Genomic DNA, 15,333 nt, shown 5'->3' on the forward strand with positions numbered 1-15,333 from the left:
GCAAGATATTCGTCAGTATTGCTATAGGATAGGGTCATTTCAGGTTCCCTATCCTCAGCTGCCCAAGGAACTAACTGGGGACCTCGGCTTGGGCATCTGGGAGCCACTCTAGGTTCAAGTCTCTTGCCAACTCTAAGAATTGTGCTTCCGTGCTCCCCTATCTAACCTTCCTTTATCCCAATCCTCCTTTTTCCCCAAGTTCCCCCCATTCTCCCCTTCTCCCTTTTCTCTCCCCAACTCCCCTTACCCCCATCCCACCCCACCCCCAAGATCTCAATTTTCTCCCCAGCAATTTTGTCTACTTCCCATAGCCAAGAGGACAACTATATGTTTTTTCTTTGGTTCACCTTCTTACTTAGCTTCTTTGGGATCACCAATAGTAGACTCCATGACCCTTGTTTATGGCTAGAAACCAATTATGAGTGAGTACATCCCATATTCATCTTTTTGGGTCTGGGTTACCTCACTCAGGATAGTGTTTTCTATTTCCATCCATTTGCATGCAAAATTTGAGAAGTCATTGTTTTTTACCGCAGCGTAGTACTCTAATGTGTAGATATTCCACACTTTCTTCATCCATTCTTCCATTGAAGGGCATCTAGGTTGTTTCCAGGTTCTGGCTATTACAAATAATACTGCTATGAACATAGTTGAACAAATGCTCTTGTCATATGATAGGGCATCTCTTGGGTATATTCCCAGGAGTGGTATTGCTGGGTCCGGGGGTAGGTTGATCCCGAATTTCCTGAGAAACCGAAACACCGATTTCCAAAGTGGTTGCACAAGATTGCATTCCCACCAGCAATGGATGAGGGTACCCCTTCCTCCACAGCCTCTCCAGCAAAGGCTATCATTGGAGTTTTTTATTTTAGCCATTCTGACAGGTGTAAGATGATATCTCAAAGTTGTTTTGATTTGCATTTCCCTGATCGCTAAGGAGGTTGAGCATGACCTTAAGTGTCTTTTGGCCATTTGAACTTCCTCTGCTGAGAATTCTCTATTCAGTTCAGTGCCCCATTTTTTAATTGGGTTAATTAGCATTTTAAAGTCTAGTTTCCTGAGTTCTCTATATATTTTGGAGATCAGACCTTTGTCTGTTGCGGGGTTGGTGAAGATCTTCTCCCAGTCAGTAGGTTGCCTTTTTGTCTTGGTGACAGTGTCCTTTGCTTTACAGAAGCTTCTCAGTTTTAGTAGGTCCCATTTATTCAATGTTGCCCTTAATGTCTGTGCTGTTGGGGTTACACATAGGAAGCGATCTCCTGTGCCCATCTCCTGTAGGGTACTTCCCACTTTCTCTTCTATCAGGTTCAATGTGTTGTGACTGATAGTGAGGTCTTGAATCCATTTGGACTTGAGTTTTGTGCATGGTGATAGATATGGGTCTATTTTCATTCTTCTACAGGTTGACATCCAGTTATGCCAGCACCATTTGTTGAAGATGCTTTCTTTCTTCCATTGTATACTTTTGGCTCCTTTATCAAAAATGAGGTGTTCATAGGTTTGTGGGTCAAAATTCGGGTCTTCTATACGATTCCATTGGTCGACTTCTCTGTTTTTATGCCAGTACCACACTGTTTTCATCACTGTATCTCTGTAATAGAGTTTGAAGTCAGGGATGGTAATGCCTCCAGACAATCCTTTATTGTATAGGATTGTTTTGGCTATCCTGGGTTTTTTGTTTTTCCATATAAATTTGATTATTGTCCTCTCAAGATCTGTGAAGAACTTTGAAGGGACCTTGATGGGGATTGCATTGAATCTATAAATTGCCTTTGGTAGAATTGCCATTTTTACTATGTTGATCCTCCCAATCCAAGAGCAAGGGAGGTCCTTCCATTTTCTGGTATACTCCTCAGTTTCTTTCTTCAATGCCTTAAAGTTCTTGTCAAATAGATCTTTCACTTCCTTGGTTAGAGTTACCCCAAGATATTTTATGCTGTTTGTGGCTATCGTGAAAGGTGAAGCTTCTCTGATTTCCCTCTCTGCTTCCATATCCTTTGTGTATAAGAGGGCGACTGATTTTTTGGAATTGATCTTGTATCCTGCCACATTACTAAAGGTGTTTATCAGCTGTAAAAGTTCTTTGGTGGAGTTTTGGGGGTCGCTTATGTACACTATCATATCATCTGCAAATAACGAAAGTTTCACTTCTTCCTTTCCAATTCGAATCCCCTTGATCCCCTTATGTTGTCTTATTGCTATTGCTAGAACTTCAAGCACTATATTGAAGAGGTATGGCGAGAGTGGACAGCCCTGCCGTGTTCCTGAGTTAAGTGGGATGGCTTTAAGTTTCTCTCCATTTAATTTGATGTTAGCTGTAGGCTTGCTGTATATAGCTTTTATTATATTTAGGTATGACCCTTGTATCCCTAATCTCTCCAATACTTTTATCATAAAGGGATGTTGAATTTTGTCAAATGCCTTTTCAGCATCTAATGAAATGATCATATGGTTTTTTTCTTTCAGTTTATTTATACGATGGATTACATTGATAGATTTTCGTATGTTGAACCAGCCCTGCATCCCTGGGATGAAGCCTACTTGATCATAATGGATAATTTTTCTAATGTGTTCTTGGATACGGTTTGCCAGTATTTTGTTGAGGATTTTTGCATCGATGTTCATGAGTGAGATTGGTCTATAATTTTCTTTCTTGGTTGAGTCTTTGTGCGGTTTTGGTATCAGGGTAACTGTAGCTTCATAAAAGGAATTTGGCAATGCCTCTTCTGATTCTATATTGTGAAATACATTAAGGAGTATAGGTATTAGTTCTTCTTGGAAGTTCTGGAAGAATTCCGCATTGAAGCCATCTGGTCCTGGGCTTTTTTTGGTAGGGAGGTTTTTGATAACCTCTTCTAATTCTTCGCGACTAACAGGTCTATTTAGGTTGTTCACCTGGTCCTGGTTTAACTTTGGTATATGGTATTTATCTAAAAAAGTGTCCATTTCCTTTACATTTTCCAGTTTTATGGCATACAGGCTTTTGTAGTAAGATCTAATGATTCTCTGAATTTCCTCTGTGTCTGTGGTTATGTCCCCCTTTTCATTTCTGATCTTATTAATTTGCAAATTCTCTCTCTGCCGTTTGATTAGTTTGGATAGGGGTTTATCAATCTTGTTGATTTTCTCCAGGAACCAGCTTTTTGTTTCATTGATTCTTTGTATTGTTTTCTGTGTTTCTATTTTGTTGATTTCAGCCCTCAGTTTGATTATTTCCAGTCTTCTACTCCTCCTAGGTGAGTCTGCTTCTTTTTTTTCTAGAGCTTTCAGGTGGGCTGTTAAGTCTCCAATGTGAGCTTTCTCTGTTTTCTTTAAGTGGGCACTTCACTTAAGAAGTTTTACTGTCATGTAGGAGGAATAAGGACTCACTCCTGCTCAGAGAGCTGACAGACAAGAGTAGTTTTGTGGGCAGAGGTCTGATTAGATTCCACCATTACTCCAGTTTTGGGGTATGTGGGTGGCCACCTTGCCTAGCTGTTTTTGGCTGCCCAGTTGTCCCCACTAAGCACTTTGTTGTCATCTAACTCACTAGAGGAGAAAGTGAACATGGTGTTGACATCGAGGTTGTCCTCTAAACACGGATTGGGGTGACTATTTGGAAGCATCCCTTAGTGTTTTATATCCGGTCAGTCTTTTGCCCGCCTCCGTTTAAGCCATGTGACAATACATGGAGAAATGTCTTATGACGTCCATTGTTCATGAGGTTTCATGTCTTTTAAAATCACCTCATATTATTTCTTTTTTTTATTATTTTTATTTTTTTTTAAATTTGTTTATTTATTAAGGATTTCTGCCTCCTCCCCGCCACCGCCTCCCATTTCCCTCCCCCTCCCCCCGATCAAGTCCCCCTCCCTCATCTGCTCGAAGAGCAATCAGGGTTCCCTGACCTGTGGGAAGTCCAAGGACCGCCCACCTCTATCCAGGTCTAGTAAGGTGAGCATCCAAACTGCCTAGGCTCCCACAAAGCCAGTACGTGCAGTAGGATCAAAAACCCACTGCCATTGTTCTTGAGTTCTCAGTAGTCCTCATTGTCCGCTATGTTCAGCTAGTCTGGATTTGTCGCATGTTTTTTCAGACCCAGGCCAGCTGGCCTTGGTGAGTTCCCAATAGAACATCCCCATTGTCCCAGTGTGTGGGTGCACCCCTCGCGGTCCTGAGTTCCTTGCTCGTGCTCCCTCTCCTTCTGCTCCTCTTGAGTCATCAGTAAGAACGATTCAAAGTCAGAAATACCTCTGAGTTAAAGATGTTAGCTGCTACTGGGATGTTTACAGCACTATTGGTGCCTTATTGGTGTGCCACATACTTCCTGTCTCAATCCAGTAGAGAATAGTAAGAACCTTTTTGACCAGACTACTGTCATCCCTCTCCTACCACATTCTGAGTGTGGGCCCTGCTTTCTCTACGCAGAGCCAGATTCAGTGTGTTTTGAATGCCTGACTACTTCTGGGATTGATATATTAGGATTATGAATCTTAATTTTCAAACCTGTCTCAGGTGTCCTCTGTGGCAGCTCTCTTTAATCCACTTGCTCTGGATGCCATGTGCCGACAGCTAGTGGGGCCCTGCATTGCAGCCTCATTGCAGAGTCTGCCCAGCATGCCATGTTGTAAGTGACTAAACCTCAGATGGATCCCTTCATGCTTTTACATGGTTTTGTCATCAAAGTCATTGCAGAGTTGTGGATACCTGGGCTTTTCTATGACTTCTACTCCTGGTGACAGGACTTCCTGGAAAGCCCTATTCTCATCCATAGCACATTGACTAAAGCAGTGAGTTGGGTTATCTGAAAAGAAACCAGCCAATTAGGAAAGCATAAACAGATACATGGAAACTAGTTTGTTGTTGTTTTGTTTTGTTTTTTGGCTACAAAGGGAACTGTTATACATCTGCCATAGCCTTTACACAACTCCACCCTTTCTATTCTTCCCTTTTCTACTCATGTTCAAACCAAGCCCCTGAGGCCCCTCTCTCCATGAGCCTCACCCCCAGTACCAACCAAATTTACCATCCCTTCCTCGTGTAGCTTCTGGGTGAGGAGCCATTCAGTTACCTCCAGATTCCACACCTTACTCCAGATTAAATCAAGGAGTTTCCTGTCTGACTCCGAGATAATGATAGGAAGAAGAACAAGGGTGACTCCATTCAGCGTACAGGCGTTTGAGTCTCGTTCGTATGTCTTTCTTCACGTGTTTGCTGCAGAGTATTCTCAGATAGAGGCCTGGGAGAAGCCCGCCCACTTCAGGCTTTACTCTAGACTGACAGTCACATGTTTTGTGGCCTTTGATGGGTATGAGGGCTACCAGTGTCGGAGTAGCGTCGGGCGGCTTTTGCTATTCCTCTGTGTGCAAGTGTTCATCTCGCTGTGATCTATGTTTTCAGCTCCGAACATCTCTGGGAAAAGGCAGAGCTTTCATTCGCTACTCTTTGGTGCACCAGAGGTTGGCAGACACTTTGCAGCAGTGCTTCATGAACGCTAAAGTGACCAGGTAATTGCAAGACTGTGCTGCACTTAACCCCATAGCACCAATGAACAGAAATTATGTCAGTCATTGGCCGGTGCCTCCAGTTTCTTGGATAGTCATTATTCTTTGTATTTCCTACCAGTCTTTGAGCATGTGGGGTAAAAGGAGTGAAAAGGGGGAATATCTCTCTAGCTCTCTCATATGCTCAACTGGGATCCTGGAGCTTGGAGCCAGTGTTCCTGTGTTTCCCACAAGAATTGCCGGTGTGGTTCTCCTTTACTCAGTCTGGGCTCCCACCTACCACAGAGCCAGGCTCCCTGGGGACTGAAGGGTGACTGCTGTGAATCCAGGTTGCCCCTCTGTCAGCGTTTGCACCTCATAAGTCTGCAGCCTCACCAGGAAACAGTCAGAAAAGGAGAGAGGTGGTCCTGAGTGCGGGAAGGTGAGGGAGCATCAGGGTCGTTGCTGCAGAACGGGGCCTCACCAGCCGAACCTCGTTGAGTTGCCCAGCATTTCTTTCTATTTCTGCTCTGCCTCTCCTTAGAGATTTAAGTTAATGAAAGAATTAAAAAATAAGTCAAATGTTTAGCTTTATTTTGACACCTTTAAGACTGATCTACATTCTTACCAGTGTGTCAGACTTGTGAGTTAAAAAACATTTGTACAGTTGATTTGAAGAGTATGTTGTTGTAGGTATTTTGTAAAGACTACCTTAAACAAGTCAGCATCACAGACCACAAATATGAAACAAGTAATTCTTTAAACTCATCAGTACTATCTTTTTAACTTCTTATTGCTTCATATGAGATGGATAAACCACAATAACAATGTACATATAACATTTCTGGATAGACATGTACTCCTTTGCTTTTAATGTCTGAACAGAAGTTAGAAATGAGCCCAGTGTGTCTTGTTGGATTCTGTGAAAGGAATAAAAACTGAGGTTATCTTTCCCAGAGAAATTTTCCTGTCTCCTACAGTCGCCCTTTCTTGGCAAGTCGCAAAGATTTAAGTATCTCAAATTCTTTGGAGGAAAGACATATGAATAATAATAATCTAGATCATTGCAGCAGTTTCTTTTAAGCAAAGAAAGCTTATTTAAGAACCGGTGGTCCAGCAGTGAAAGAAAAAAAAATGGTTTGCTTGTTTTTTGCTTTAGTACAAGTTACTGGGTTTGATAAGGCAGAGCCACACAGGATGGTCTTGAGTAGATTTATTCTTTGCTTATCCTTGTTTCTCCTCAATTTACACAGTGTATGTTTTCTACAGTGACTGGTATTATGCAAGAAGCCCCTTTCTGAAGCCAAAGATGAGCTCTGACATTGTGGGCCAACTGTATGAGCTGACTGAGGTTCAGTTTGATCTAGCATCAAGGGGCTACGACCTGGATGCCGCCTGGCCGACATTTGCTAGGTATTTTGGGGAACTGCTTTCTTTGAAAAGAAAAGGAAAGAGATGTTCAATGTTTTGAAGATAGTCACCCATCTGCCCAGAAATTGTTCTTACTCAGTAAATTACATATAGCTTCATGACTGTTTTTTCTGCTGTCCCTATTTATTTATTCATTTATCTCAGAATTGACTCATGAGGTTTTTTTTGTTGGTGGTAGGGTTTTGGTTTTGGTTTGATTTTGTTGTTGTCCAATGGGTTACATTCTGTCATTATTTCTTGAGTTTAACTTAACCATATTTTCCAAAGGGAAAACTTTCAGGCTGAATTGTGTAGGGTTTCTTTCTTCTGTATGATATTTTATTTTTTTTAAAGAAACAAAATACTGTAGATCTAAACAAAATACTGTAGCTCTAACTAAGACCCCATCTTTCTGATGTTATCTTTTTCCTTCGTCCTTTCCAAAAGTAAACACAGCACCATGTTTGAGGCATGTCAATAGCAAGGCTTTATTTTTACTATATGTATATATATTCATAAATATTTTATGATAGTATGTTATATATATTTTTTCAAAATGTTATACACAGTAAATCATGAGAAAGCTATTATTTCATACTTCCTTTTTTCATTTCACATTGTTTAGTTTTACTTGTGTTTACGCTTGCGATTCTGTGGCTGTGGGGTAGAAGCAAACCATAGCACTATGTGAAGCAACTTTGCCCCTCTCTTTACATATTCTGTGACAGATTTCATGCAGGAGTAGTTGTGATACAGACTATTTATTTCACAAGCCGAAAATATTTACAGCCTAGCAGACCCACGGTGTAGAATATTCTACTGCATGAATAACCATAACCAGGTGTGACACCCTCTGATGGAGTAGGCTTGTCCCACCTTTCCGCGGTGTTAATCTACCAAGAGTTTCCTTCCCCCATCCTCCCTCATACCTCACACACACGTGTGATTGTGTGGCACTCTTGACTGAGGTCCTTGCTAGGTTGAGGGGACTGATAGGCTTGACAGTTCAGTAACTATAGGTTAATTCTGGAGGGTAAAAGTGAGATTAGGTTGCAGTGTTCCTATGAACTGAACTAAAAATTGGAAATTGTATTTACTGGGGATTTTTTTTTTTGACAGTGAAAGGAAACTATAGTATTTGGATCCATTTGTTTGTGTGCATGTGAGTGCATGTAAAGAGACGTCAGAGGAGGGCACCAGTTACGCTCTATTACCTTACACCCATTCTCCCTGAAACTAAGACTCAAGTTTTCTCCTCTAAGCTAGAAACCAGAAAACCCCAGTGATCTCTCTGTCTTCACCTCTCTTAGAGATGGGATTTCAGGCATGTCTGGGATCCATAGTTTGTCACATAGGTGCTGGGGTTCAAATTCCAGCCTCCATGATTGCATAACAAGCATTTCTAACTGCTAGACCATCTCTCGTTCCCATGCCAATGGAGTACCTGCCACCAGCCCATGGAGATCTGCTCTTTAGATGCTCCGTCTAGGATTCATCCATTGAGTACTGTAATGAAAAACCCGAGGCAGACTAACTTTATAAAGAAAAGACATTTTTAGTCTGGGGGCATGACTCAGCAGTTAGGAATTCTTTCTGCTTTTCCAGAGGACCCACGTTCAGATCCCAGAACCACTCTTCAGAGAATATCATATCCTCTTCTGCCTCCCCATCACACATAAAAATAAATCTTTAAATTAGAAAAAAAAAAGAGTCTGAAAGTCTTCCTTTTGGGTGCAAGGGGGCAGACTGGTTTAGTTCACGGTTTTAGAGGCGGAAGGCCTGAACAACATGGTCCAGGCTCTGGCAAGGGATCCCCTTGACTAACATTTCAGAGTAGGTGGCCTGTGAAGAGGAGGTGGGGTGTATTTTATGCAGAAGTAAGAGATCATATGTCCCAAATAGTAGGAGGTTAGAGTCCCATAGTGCCTTCAAATAGCATTGATCTAAGGCTTTATGTTAGCCACACGTTTTAAAGGTTCCACTCTCTCTCAGTACCACCATTCTAAGGGCCAGCATAGAACCCTTTATTAGACATACTCAAGTGATATCCAGACCATATCCTACCGCCACATGGTTGCCTAGTAACTGTCAGCACCATTGCCTCGTGTGTGTGTGTGTGTGTGTGTGTGTGTGTGTGTGTGTGTGTGTTTTCTCATCTGAATACAAGGGTGTCTGCTCTGTGCCCCCGCAGGAGGACGCTGGCCACCAGCTCTTCTGCTTACCTGTGGAAACCTCCCAGCCGAAGTTCCAGCATGAGCAGTTTAGTGAGCAACTATTTGCAGGTAATGTCGGGAAGGCTGGGGTTAGCAGAATGTTAGGGTGGCCAAGGTATGTCTTTTTCCCTAGCAACTCAAGGGTAGTCCTTTCAAATACTTGTTGTTCTAATCAGAGTAATATAACCCTTCAAGCTATATCCTCTATGTCCTGGAATTTAGATTTTTACAGTCTGATAAAATTTAGATCTGAAATCTTAAAGTAGTTTTAAAGTGTCTTACAAGATGTAGGTTAGCACTGAGATTATATAGAATTGACCCTGCTACCTACCAGCATCCGATGAAGGGGAAATTGATTTAGAAACTTCAACTCTTTTTTTCTGTAAGAGGGGTTAATAAAATCATCCCGGTCCTCAGTGGAGGAGCAAGTGGAAAACTGCTTAAGAACAGTGGGTCAGGAAGTACTAAAAATGTGAACCTATTGTAACTGTATAATAGGAATTTATTTGCAGTACAAAAAATGCTCTTTATTTATAAAGAGCATTCAAAACAGAAAAAAAATGAGCTGGGCATGGTGGCACATGCCTTTAGTCACAGCACCAGGAGGCAGAGGCAGGCAGATCTCTGTGGGGCCAGCCTACATAGCAAGTTCCAACCAAGGCTGTCTCAAAACACCGATAGATAGATGGATGGATGGATGGATGGATGAATAGATAGATAGATAGATAGATAGATAGATCTACTCTTTGACCTCATTTTGTGATTTTGTCATGGTGTATATAATACAGTGGGTTTACCATAATTTCAGTGTAACTGAGTTTAGATTTTCTAAGAACCAGTAACCTTTAAACTCATAAAGCTGATGGAGGCTGGCTAGAGATGTGAGTCTGCTTATTAGTGGGACTTGCAGGGCCCTGAATGTGTTTGGACTTTATGGTAGGTGCTTTGAACATAAGGTTCTAATCTTGGAATAGCTCTAAAAGCTTACCTTACTTAGGTCAGGTGATCCCTTTGTTTTTACTTCTACTTTCATAGAATGCAGAAAGTTATCCAAATAGCTGGGCAGCCTAATTCCAAAGCCTCCTGTCTTTTACTTCCCCTTAGACTCAGGAGATGGCCTCCAGTTTTGACCTAAACAGCCCTCTAAACAATGAAGCACTAGAAGGTTTTGATGAGATGCGACTGGAGCTCGACCAGTTGGAGGTTCGGGAGAAACAGCTACAAGAACATGTACAGCAACTAGACAGGGAGAACCAAGCACTTCGAGTGATGATCAGTAGGCAAGGGGAGCAGCTTCAGGCAGAGAAGGAGAGGGGATACCCTACAGTGGAGGATAACACTGGCCTCAAGGGCCTAGTGGCAGAGCTCCAGAAGCAGGGGGAGATCACCCAAGCCACAGTGAAGAAGCTTCAGACATGTCTGCAGGCCTTGGAGCTGAATGTAGACAAGAAAGAAAATAGTCACTCAACCCTGCAGCTTGAGACCATGGCACAGGAACTTGAGGCTGTGAGAGACTCCCTGGGTAGGAAAAATCAGCTTCTAGCCAGCCTCTCAGATTGCCTGGCCAGGGCAGAGAAGAAGGCAAATTCAGCTCTGGACACAAAGTTTCAAGAGCCAGTTCCTGCAGACATGGCCCTGAAGTTCCAGGAACTGAAGGGGAAACTTGAAGCCCTAGAAGGAGAGAACACCAAGGCCCAGGAACTAAACAAGCAGCAGAGTATCAAACTAGAGCAGCTGGCCAAGGAACTTCAGCTAAAGGAGAAGGCCCGGGCTGACCTAGAGCACTTAGTGAAGGATGTGACCCCACTTCAGAAAGAGCTATCTGGGAAGAAGCAAGAGTCAGCTCAGCTCCAACAGCAGCTACAGGAATCCCTGGCCCACTTGAGCTCTGTGGAGGAAGAGCTAGCAGAAGCCAGGCAGCAGGAAAAGCAGCATCGAGAAGAAAAGCAGCTGCTGGAGCAGGAGGCCAAGTCTCTGACATGGCAGCTGCAGCTCCTAGAGACCCAGTTAGCACAGGTGAGCCAGCTTGTGAGCGACCTGGAGGAACAGAAGAAGCAGCTTATACAGGACAGAGATCATCTCAGCCAGAAAGTGAGCACACTAAAGCAGCAAGGTGAAGTGCATGGGGCCAGCAAGAATAGGGAGGCTCTGGCCTCCATGAGCTCTGTCTCATCACAGACTGGGGAGATGCCAGAAGACGGGCAGCAACACCTCCAGAAAGAAGAGGTAAACGATACCACAGTGCCAGAGGAAGACCAGAAGGAATTGCGAAAGGTCAACCAGGAGCTACAGAAGGAGCTGCAGAACATGGCCGTGCGCAACCAGCTCTTAGAGGGCAAACTTCTAGCCTTGCAAACTGATTACACAGCGCTTCAGCAGCGAGAGGCAGCCATCCAGGGCTCCTTAGCCTCTCTGGAGGCTGAGCAGGCCAGCATCCGGCACCTAGGAGACCAGATGGAAGCAAGTCTCTTGGCTGTGAGGAAAGCCAAAGAGACCATGAGGGCCCAGGTGGCAGAGAAGGAAGCTGCCCTGCAGAGTAAGGAGGGTGAGTGCCGGCGGCTGCAGGAAGAGGCAGATCAGTGCCGGCTTCGGACAGAGGCCCAGGATCAGGAACTCAGGGCTCTTGAGAACCAGTGCCAGCAGCAGATTCAGCTGATTGAGGCCCTCTCTGCAGAAAAAGGCCACCAGGGACTCAGCCTACCCCAAATCAACACAACCCAACTGGCCCTGTCTCAAGCACAGCTAGAAATTCACCAGGGGGAAGCCCAGCGGTTACAGAATGAGGTGGTGGACCTCCAGGCCAAGCTCCAGGTGGCCCTAGGTGACCGGGACAAGTTACAGAGCCAGCTGGCAGTGGCTGAGACAGTCCTGAGGGAGCACAAGACCCTGGTGCAACAACTGAAGGAGCAGAATGAAGCCCTTAACAGGGCCCATGTCCAGGAGCTGCTGCTGTGCTCAGAGCGAGAAGGGGTACTGCAGGAGGAGAGCCTCTATAAGGCCCAGAAGCAGGAACAAGAGCTGCAAGCCCTGCAGGCAGAGCTGTCACTGGTGAGGTGCAGCTCTGAGGGAGCCCACCTGGAGCAGGCAGAGCTGCAGGACCAGCTACACCGAGCCAACACAGACACAGCTGAGCTTGGCATCCAGGTCTGTGCCCTGACTGCCGAGAAGGATCGGATGGAGGGGGCCCTGGCCAGGTTGGCCCAGGAGCTCCAGGACTCCAAAGAGGCAGCACTGCGGGAACGAAAGGGCTTGGAGCTCCGAGTGATGGGACTACAGCAAGAGAAGGAGGAGTTGCAGGAAAAACTAAAGGCAGCTGAGGAGGCAGCTAGTTCATGCTCTGGTCTACAGTCACAACTGGCCCAGGCTGAGCAGCTGACCCAGAGCCTCCAAGAGGCTGCACACCAGGAACGAGATACCCTCAAGTTCCAGCTAAGTGCTGAGATCATGGGCCACCAGAACAGACTGAAGGTAAGCCCAGCTTTAGCCATTTCTCCAGGTGTTCCTGGGTGGCTCCACAGTTAGGTGGCCCTGCAGCAAGAAATGTCCTGATCCCATTCAACTTTGGAAGCTCACATTTCTTTGCAGAAACACAAGCACATCAGGTAGAACATGGGGCATAATGCCTTTACCTAGAAACCTCCACTTTGACCGTGGCAGATGCTGGCCCACACAGAACTTTCTATCAATTAATAGTCAACATTGACAGAGCAGAATGAACTCAAATTCAGGTTTGTGACTTCATTTGAATTCTCAGCAGGTCTAGTAGCTCAGTTCCATGTCCCCATCAGACTGCACGCGGCTGCAGCTCAAAGAGTGTCACACCCTTCTACTGCTTCCCCTTTTGTGTGTCTGTGTACAGCCCCTTCCACACATAAGTTTCAGCCTCTACCCTTGCCCTTTCTTTTGGAGCCCCATCCTCCATATGGTCACCAGTCTGTGACATCCTGAGTCCTAACTAGTCCTTAATAAATAGTCAGCTTCTCCGGGAACTGGCTCAGTTTAGAAAAGCAAGGCCCTTAACGGAGACAAGTCTGAGGACCCCTCCCCCTCCGGTAGACCATGAGCCTTTGATACTCATGAAGAAAAGAGGCTAAAGAGTGGTAGATAAGGACAGTGACAAGTAGACACAGTACTGTGATTCCCAGTGTGTGCCCTAGTGGGTCTGAAGCTGCCTCTGCTCTCAGCCTACTCTGCACCCTCTTCTGCCCTTCCTAAAAGTGCCCTCTCCAGCCCATGAAGCCCTGTGAGCCTTTTTCACTTGCAGAAATTAATTCTGTTTGAGGAATAAGCTGAGACTTTCCCTTGTAAATTTGCAAGTATTTTGTTAGCAGTAGAGAAGAAGCTTGTTGAGGAGCCACTTCAGGAAACAGTGCAGTTATGTTTTTAGAAACCATTTTGGGTGATAAAGATGAAGGAGTCTCAGAGCAAGAACCTCTCTCTTACGATGCTTCCTCATCCTTTCCAGACAGCCAATGAAGAGTGTGAGAGCCTCAGGGCCCAGCTCGAAGAGCGGAGCCGGGAGCTGCAAGTGACTAAGGAGGCTGTGCACGAACTGAAGGTGGGCCTGGAGGTGTGCTATCAAGGAAAGGGGGTCTGATCTGCTTTTACTGAATCGATGCCGATGCTCTTCAAAATGCTGCCAGTTCTCAAACTGAGACAGTTGACTCCCTTCCCCTCCTTAGACTTTGAACTAAAAGGAAATGGTTCTTAGTCACCTCTGTTGGCATTCTCTAGTGCCACTGGACCCACTAGTAGCCTCACTCGGTGCCATTGCACTCCAACTTCAGCACAAAACCTTCCCCTCAGAAGTGGCCCTGTCAGGAAGTGTGAGTAGCATAGCAGTCTCTTCTTCCATGGAGGGTAAGCTTTGTACGCTTTGTGTCTTCTCCCGGATATCTTATACCAGGTCACCAAGGCAGCCATGGAGGAGAAACTGAACTGTACCAGCAGCCGTCTCGCAGAGTGCCAGGCCACTCTGCAGCACAAAGACAAAGAAAGCACGACTCTTCGAAAAAGCCTAGAAAGGTCAGTCACTGGATCACCCACACAGCCGCTGGTGGTCCTCAGGGAGTGGGTAGGTGCACTCATTTTAGAAAGTCAGCCACTGGATCACCCACACAGCCAATGGTGGTCCTCAGGGAGTGGGTAGGTGCACTCATTTTAGAAAGTCAGTCACTGGATCACCCACACAGCCAATGGTGATCTTCAGGGAGTGGGTAGGTGCACTCATTTTAGAAAGTCAGTCACTGGATCACCCACACAGCCGCTGGTGGTCCTCAGGGAGTGGGTAGGTGCACTCATTTTAGAAAGTCAGTCACTGGATCACCCACACAGCCAATGGTGATCTTCAGGGAGTGGGTAGGTGCACTCATTTTAGAAAGTCAGCCACTGGATCACCCACACAGCCGCTGGTGGTCCTCAGGGAGTGGGTAGGTGCACTCATTTTAGAAAGTCAGTCACTGGATCACCCACACAGCCGCTGGTGGTCCTCAGGGAGTGGGTAGGTGCACTCATTTTAGAAAGTCAGTCACTGGATCACCCACACAGCCGCTGGTGGTCCTCAGGGAGTGGGTAGGTGCACTCATTTTAGAAAGTCAGCCACTGGATCACCCACACAGCCAATGGTGGTCCTCAGGGAGTGGGTAGGTGCACTCATTTTAGAAAGTCAGCCACTTGTACTAAATGAGGAAGTTGGGAAAAAGTCATGCCATCAGAAAGCACAGAGCCAGAAGCTTGCACAGAAAAAGCAACTATCTTCCTGCCATAGTTCACAGGAGGCAAGGTGCCTTCCATCTGGTGCAGCTTTATATCTCCAGCAAGGTACACACTAACTGCATACTTCCAAAAAACTGAAAGCAGGCACAGTTAGAGCATGAAAATAACGGGAATAAGAACAAGCATTGAGTCCCACTTGCAGTGTGGCATGTTCTAAATGCAACTTGTGCAGGCTGAGCATCTTAAGCTGGAGCTTGAGAGCAGAAGGGCATTATCTTCATATTTCAGAGCAGTTTGGATTTCAGATTTTCAAAATTAGGAATGCTTAACCTGTAATTACCTATTGAGTCTTCCTAACAGTCCTGTGAGAGGGGTTAGTTTCTCCCCATTTTATCACTCTCAGCTTAAGACCATGTGGAGTTGTGAAACTGAGCCCACTTCTGCAGATGGGGCCAAACTAGTGTAGCTAGGACCTGCTGAGAAAAGTTCATCAAGGAGAGGACCCCTGGGGTGCCACCAGTAAAGCAAGGATA

General features: G+C 45.2%; 1 protein-coding gene across 4 annotated transcripts in view; it reads left to right on the forward strand.

Annotated features, from left to right (window-relative positions):
- Fyco1 (FYVE and coiled-coil domain autophagy adaptor 1) overlaps positions 1 to 15,333 on the forward strand; it is a 70,784-nt gene that overhangs the window by 21,153 nt on the left and 34,298 nt on the right. For all 4 annotated transcript variants that reach the window (XM_041676975.1, XM_041676973.1, XM_041676976.1 and 1 more), the window contains 6 exons: positions 5,380 to 5,486; positions 6,732 to 6,875; positions 9,064 to 9,154; positions 10,190 to 12,553; positions 13,551 to 13,643; positions 13,992 to 14,110. In XM_041676975.1, coding sequence (XP_041532909.1) covers positions 5,380 to 5,486; positions 6,732 to 6,875; positions 9,064 to 9,154; positions 10,190 to 12,553; positions 13,551 to 13,643; positions 13,992 to 14,110 — 2,918 coding nt within the window. The remainder of the gene's footprint in view (positions 1 to 5,379; positions 5,487 to 6,731; positions 6,876 to 9,063; positions 9,155 to 10,189; positions 12,554 to 13,550; positions 13,644 to 13,991; positions 14,111 to 15,333) is intronic.

Source organism: Microtus oregoni, unplaced genomic scaffold (genome assembly GCF_018167655.1).
Source record: "Microtus oregoni isolate MIOR12 unplaced genomic scaffold, Mior012 000028F_ref0000031, whole genome shotgun sequence".
NCBI classification, from domain to species: domain Eukaryota; kingdom Metazoa; phylum Chordata; class Mammalia; order Rodentia; family Cricetidae; genus Microtus; species Microtus oregoni.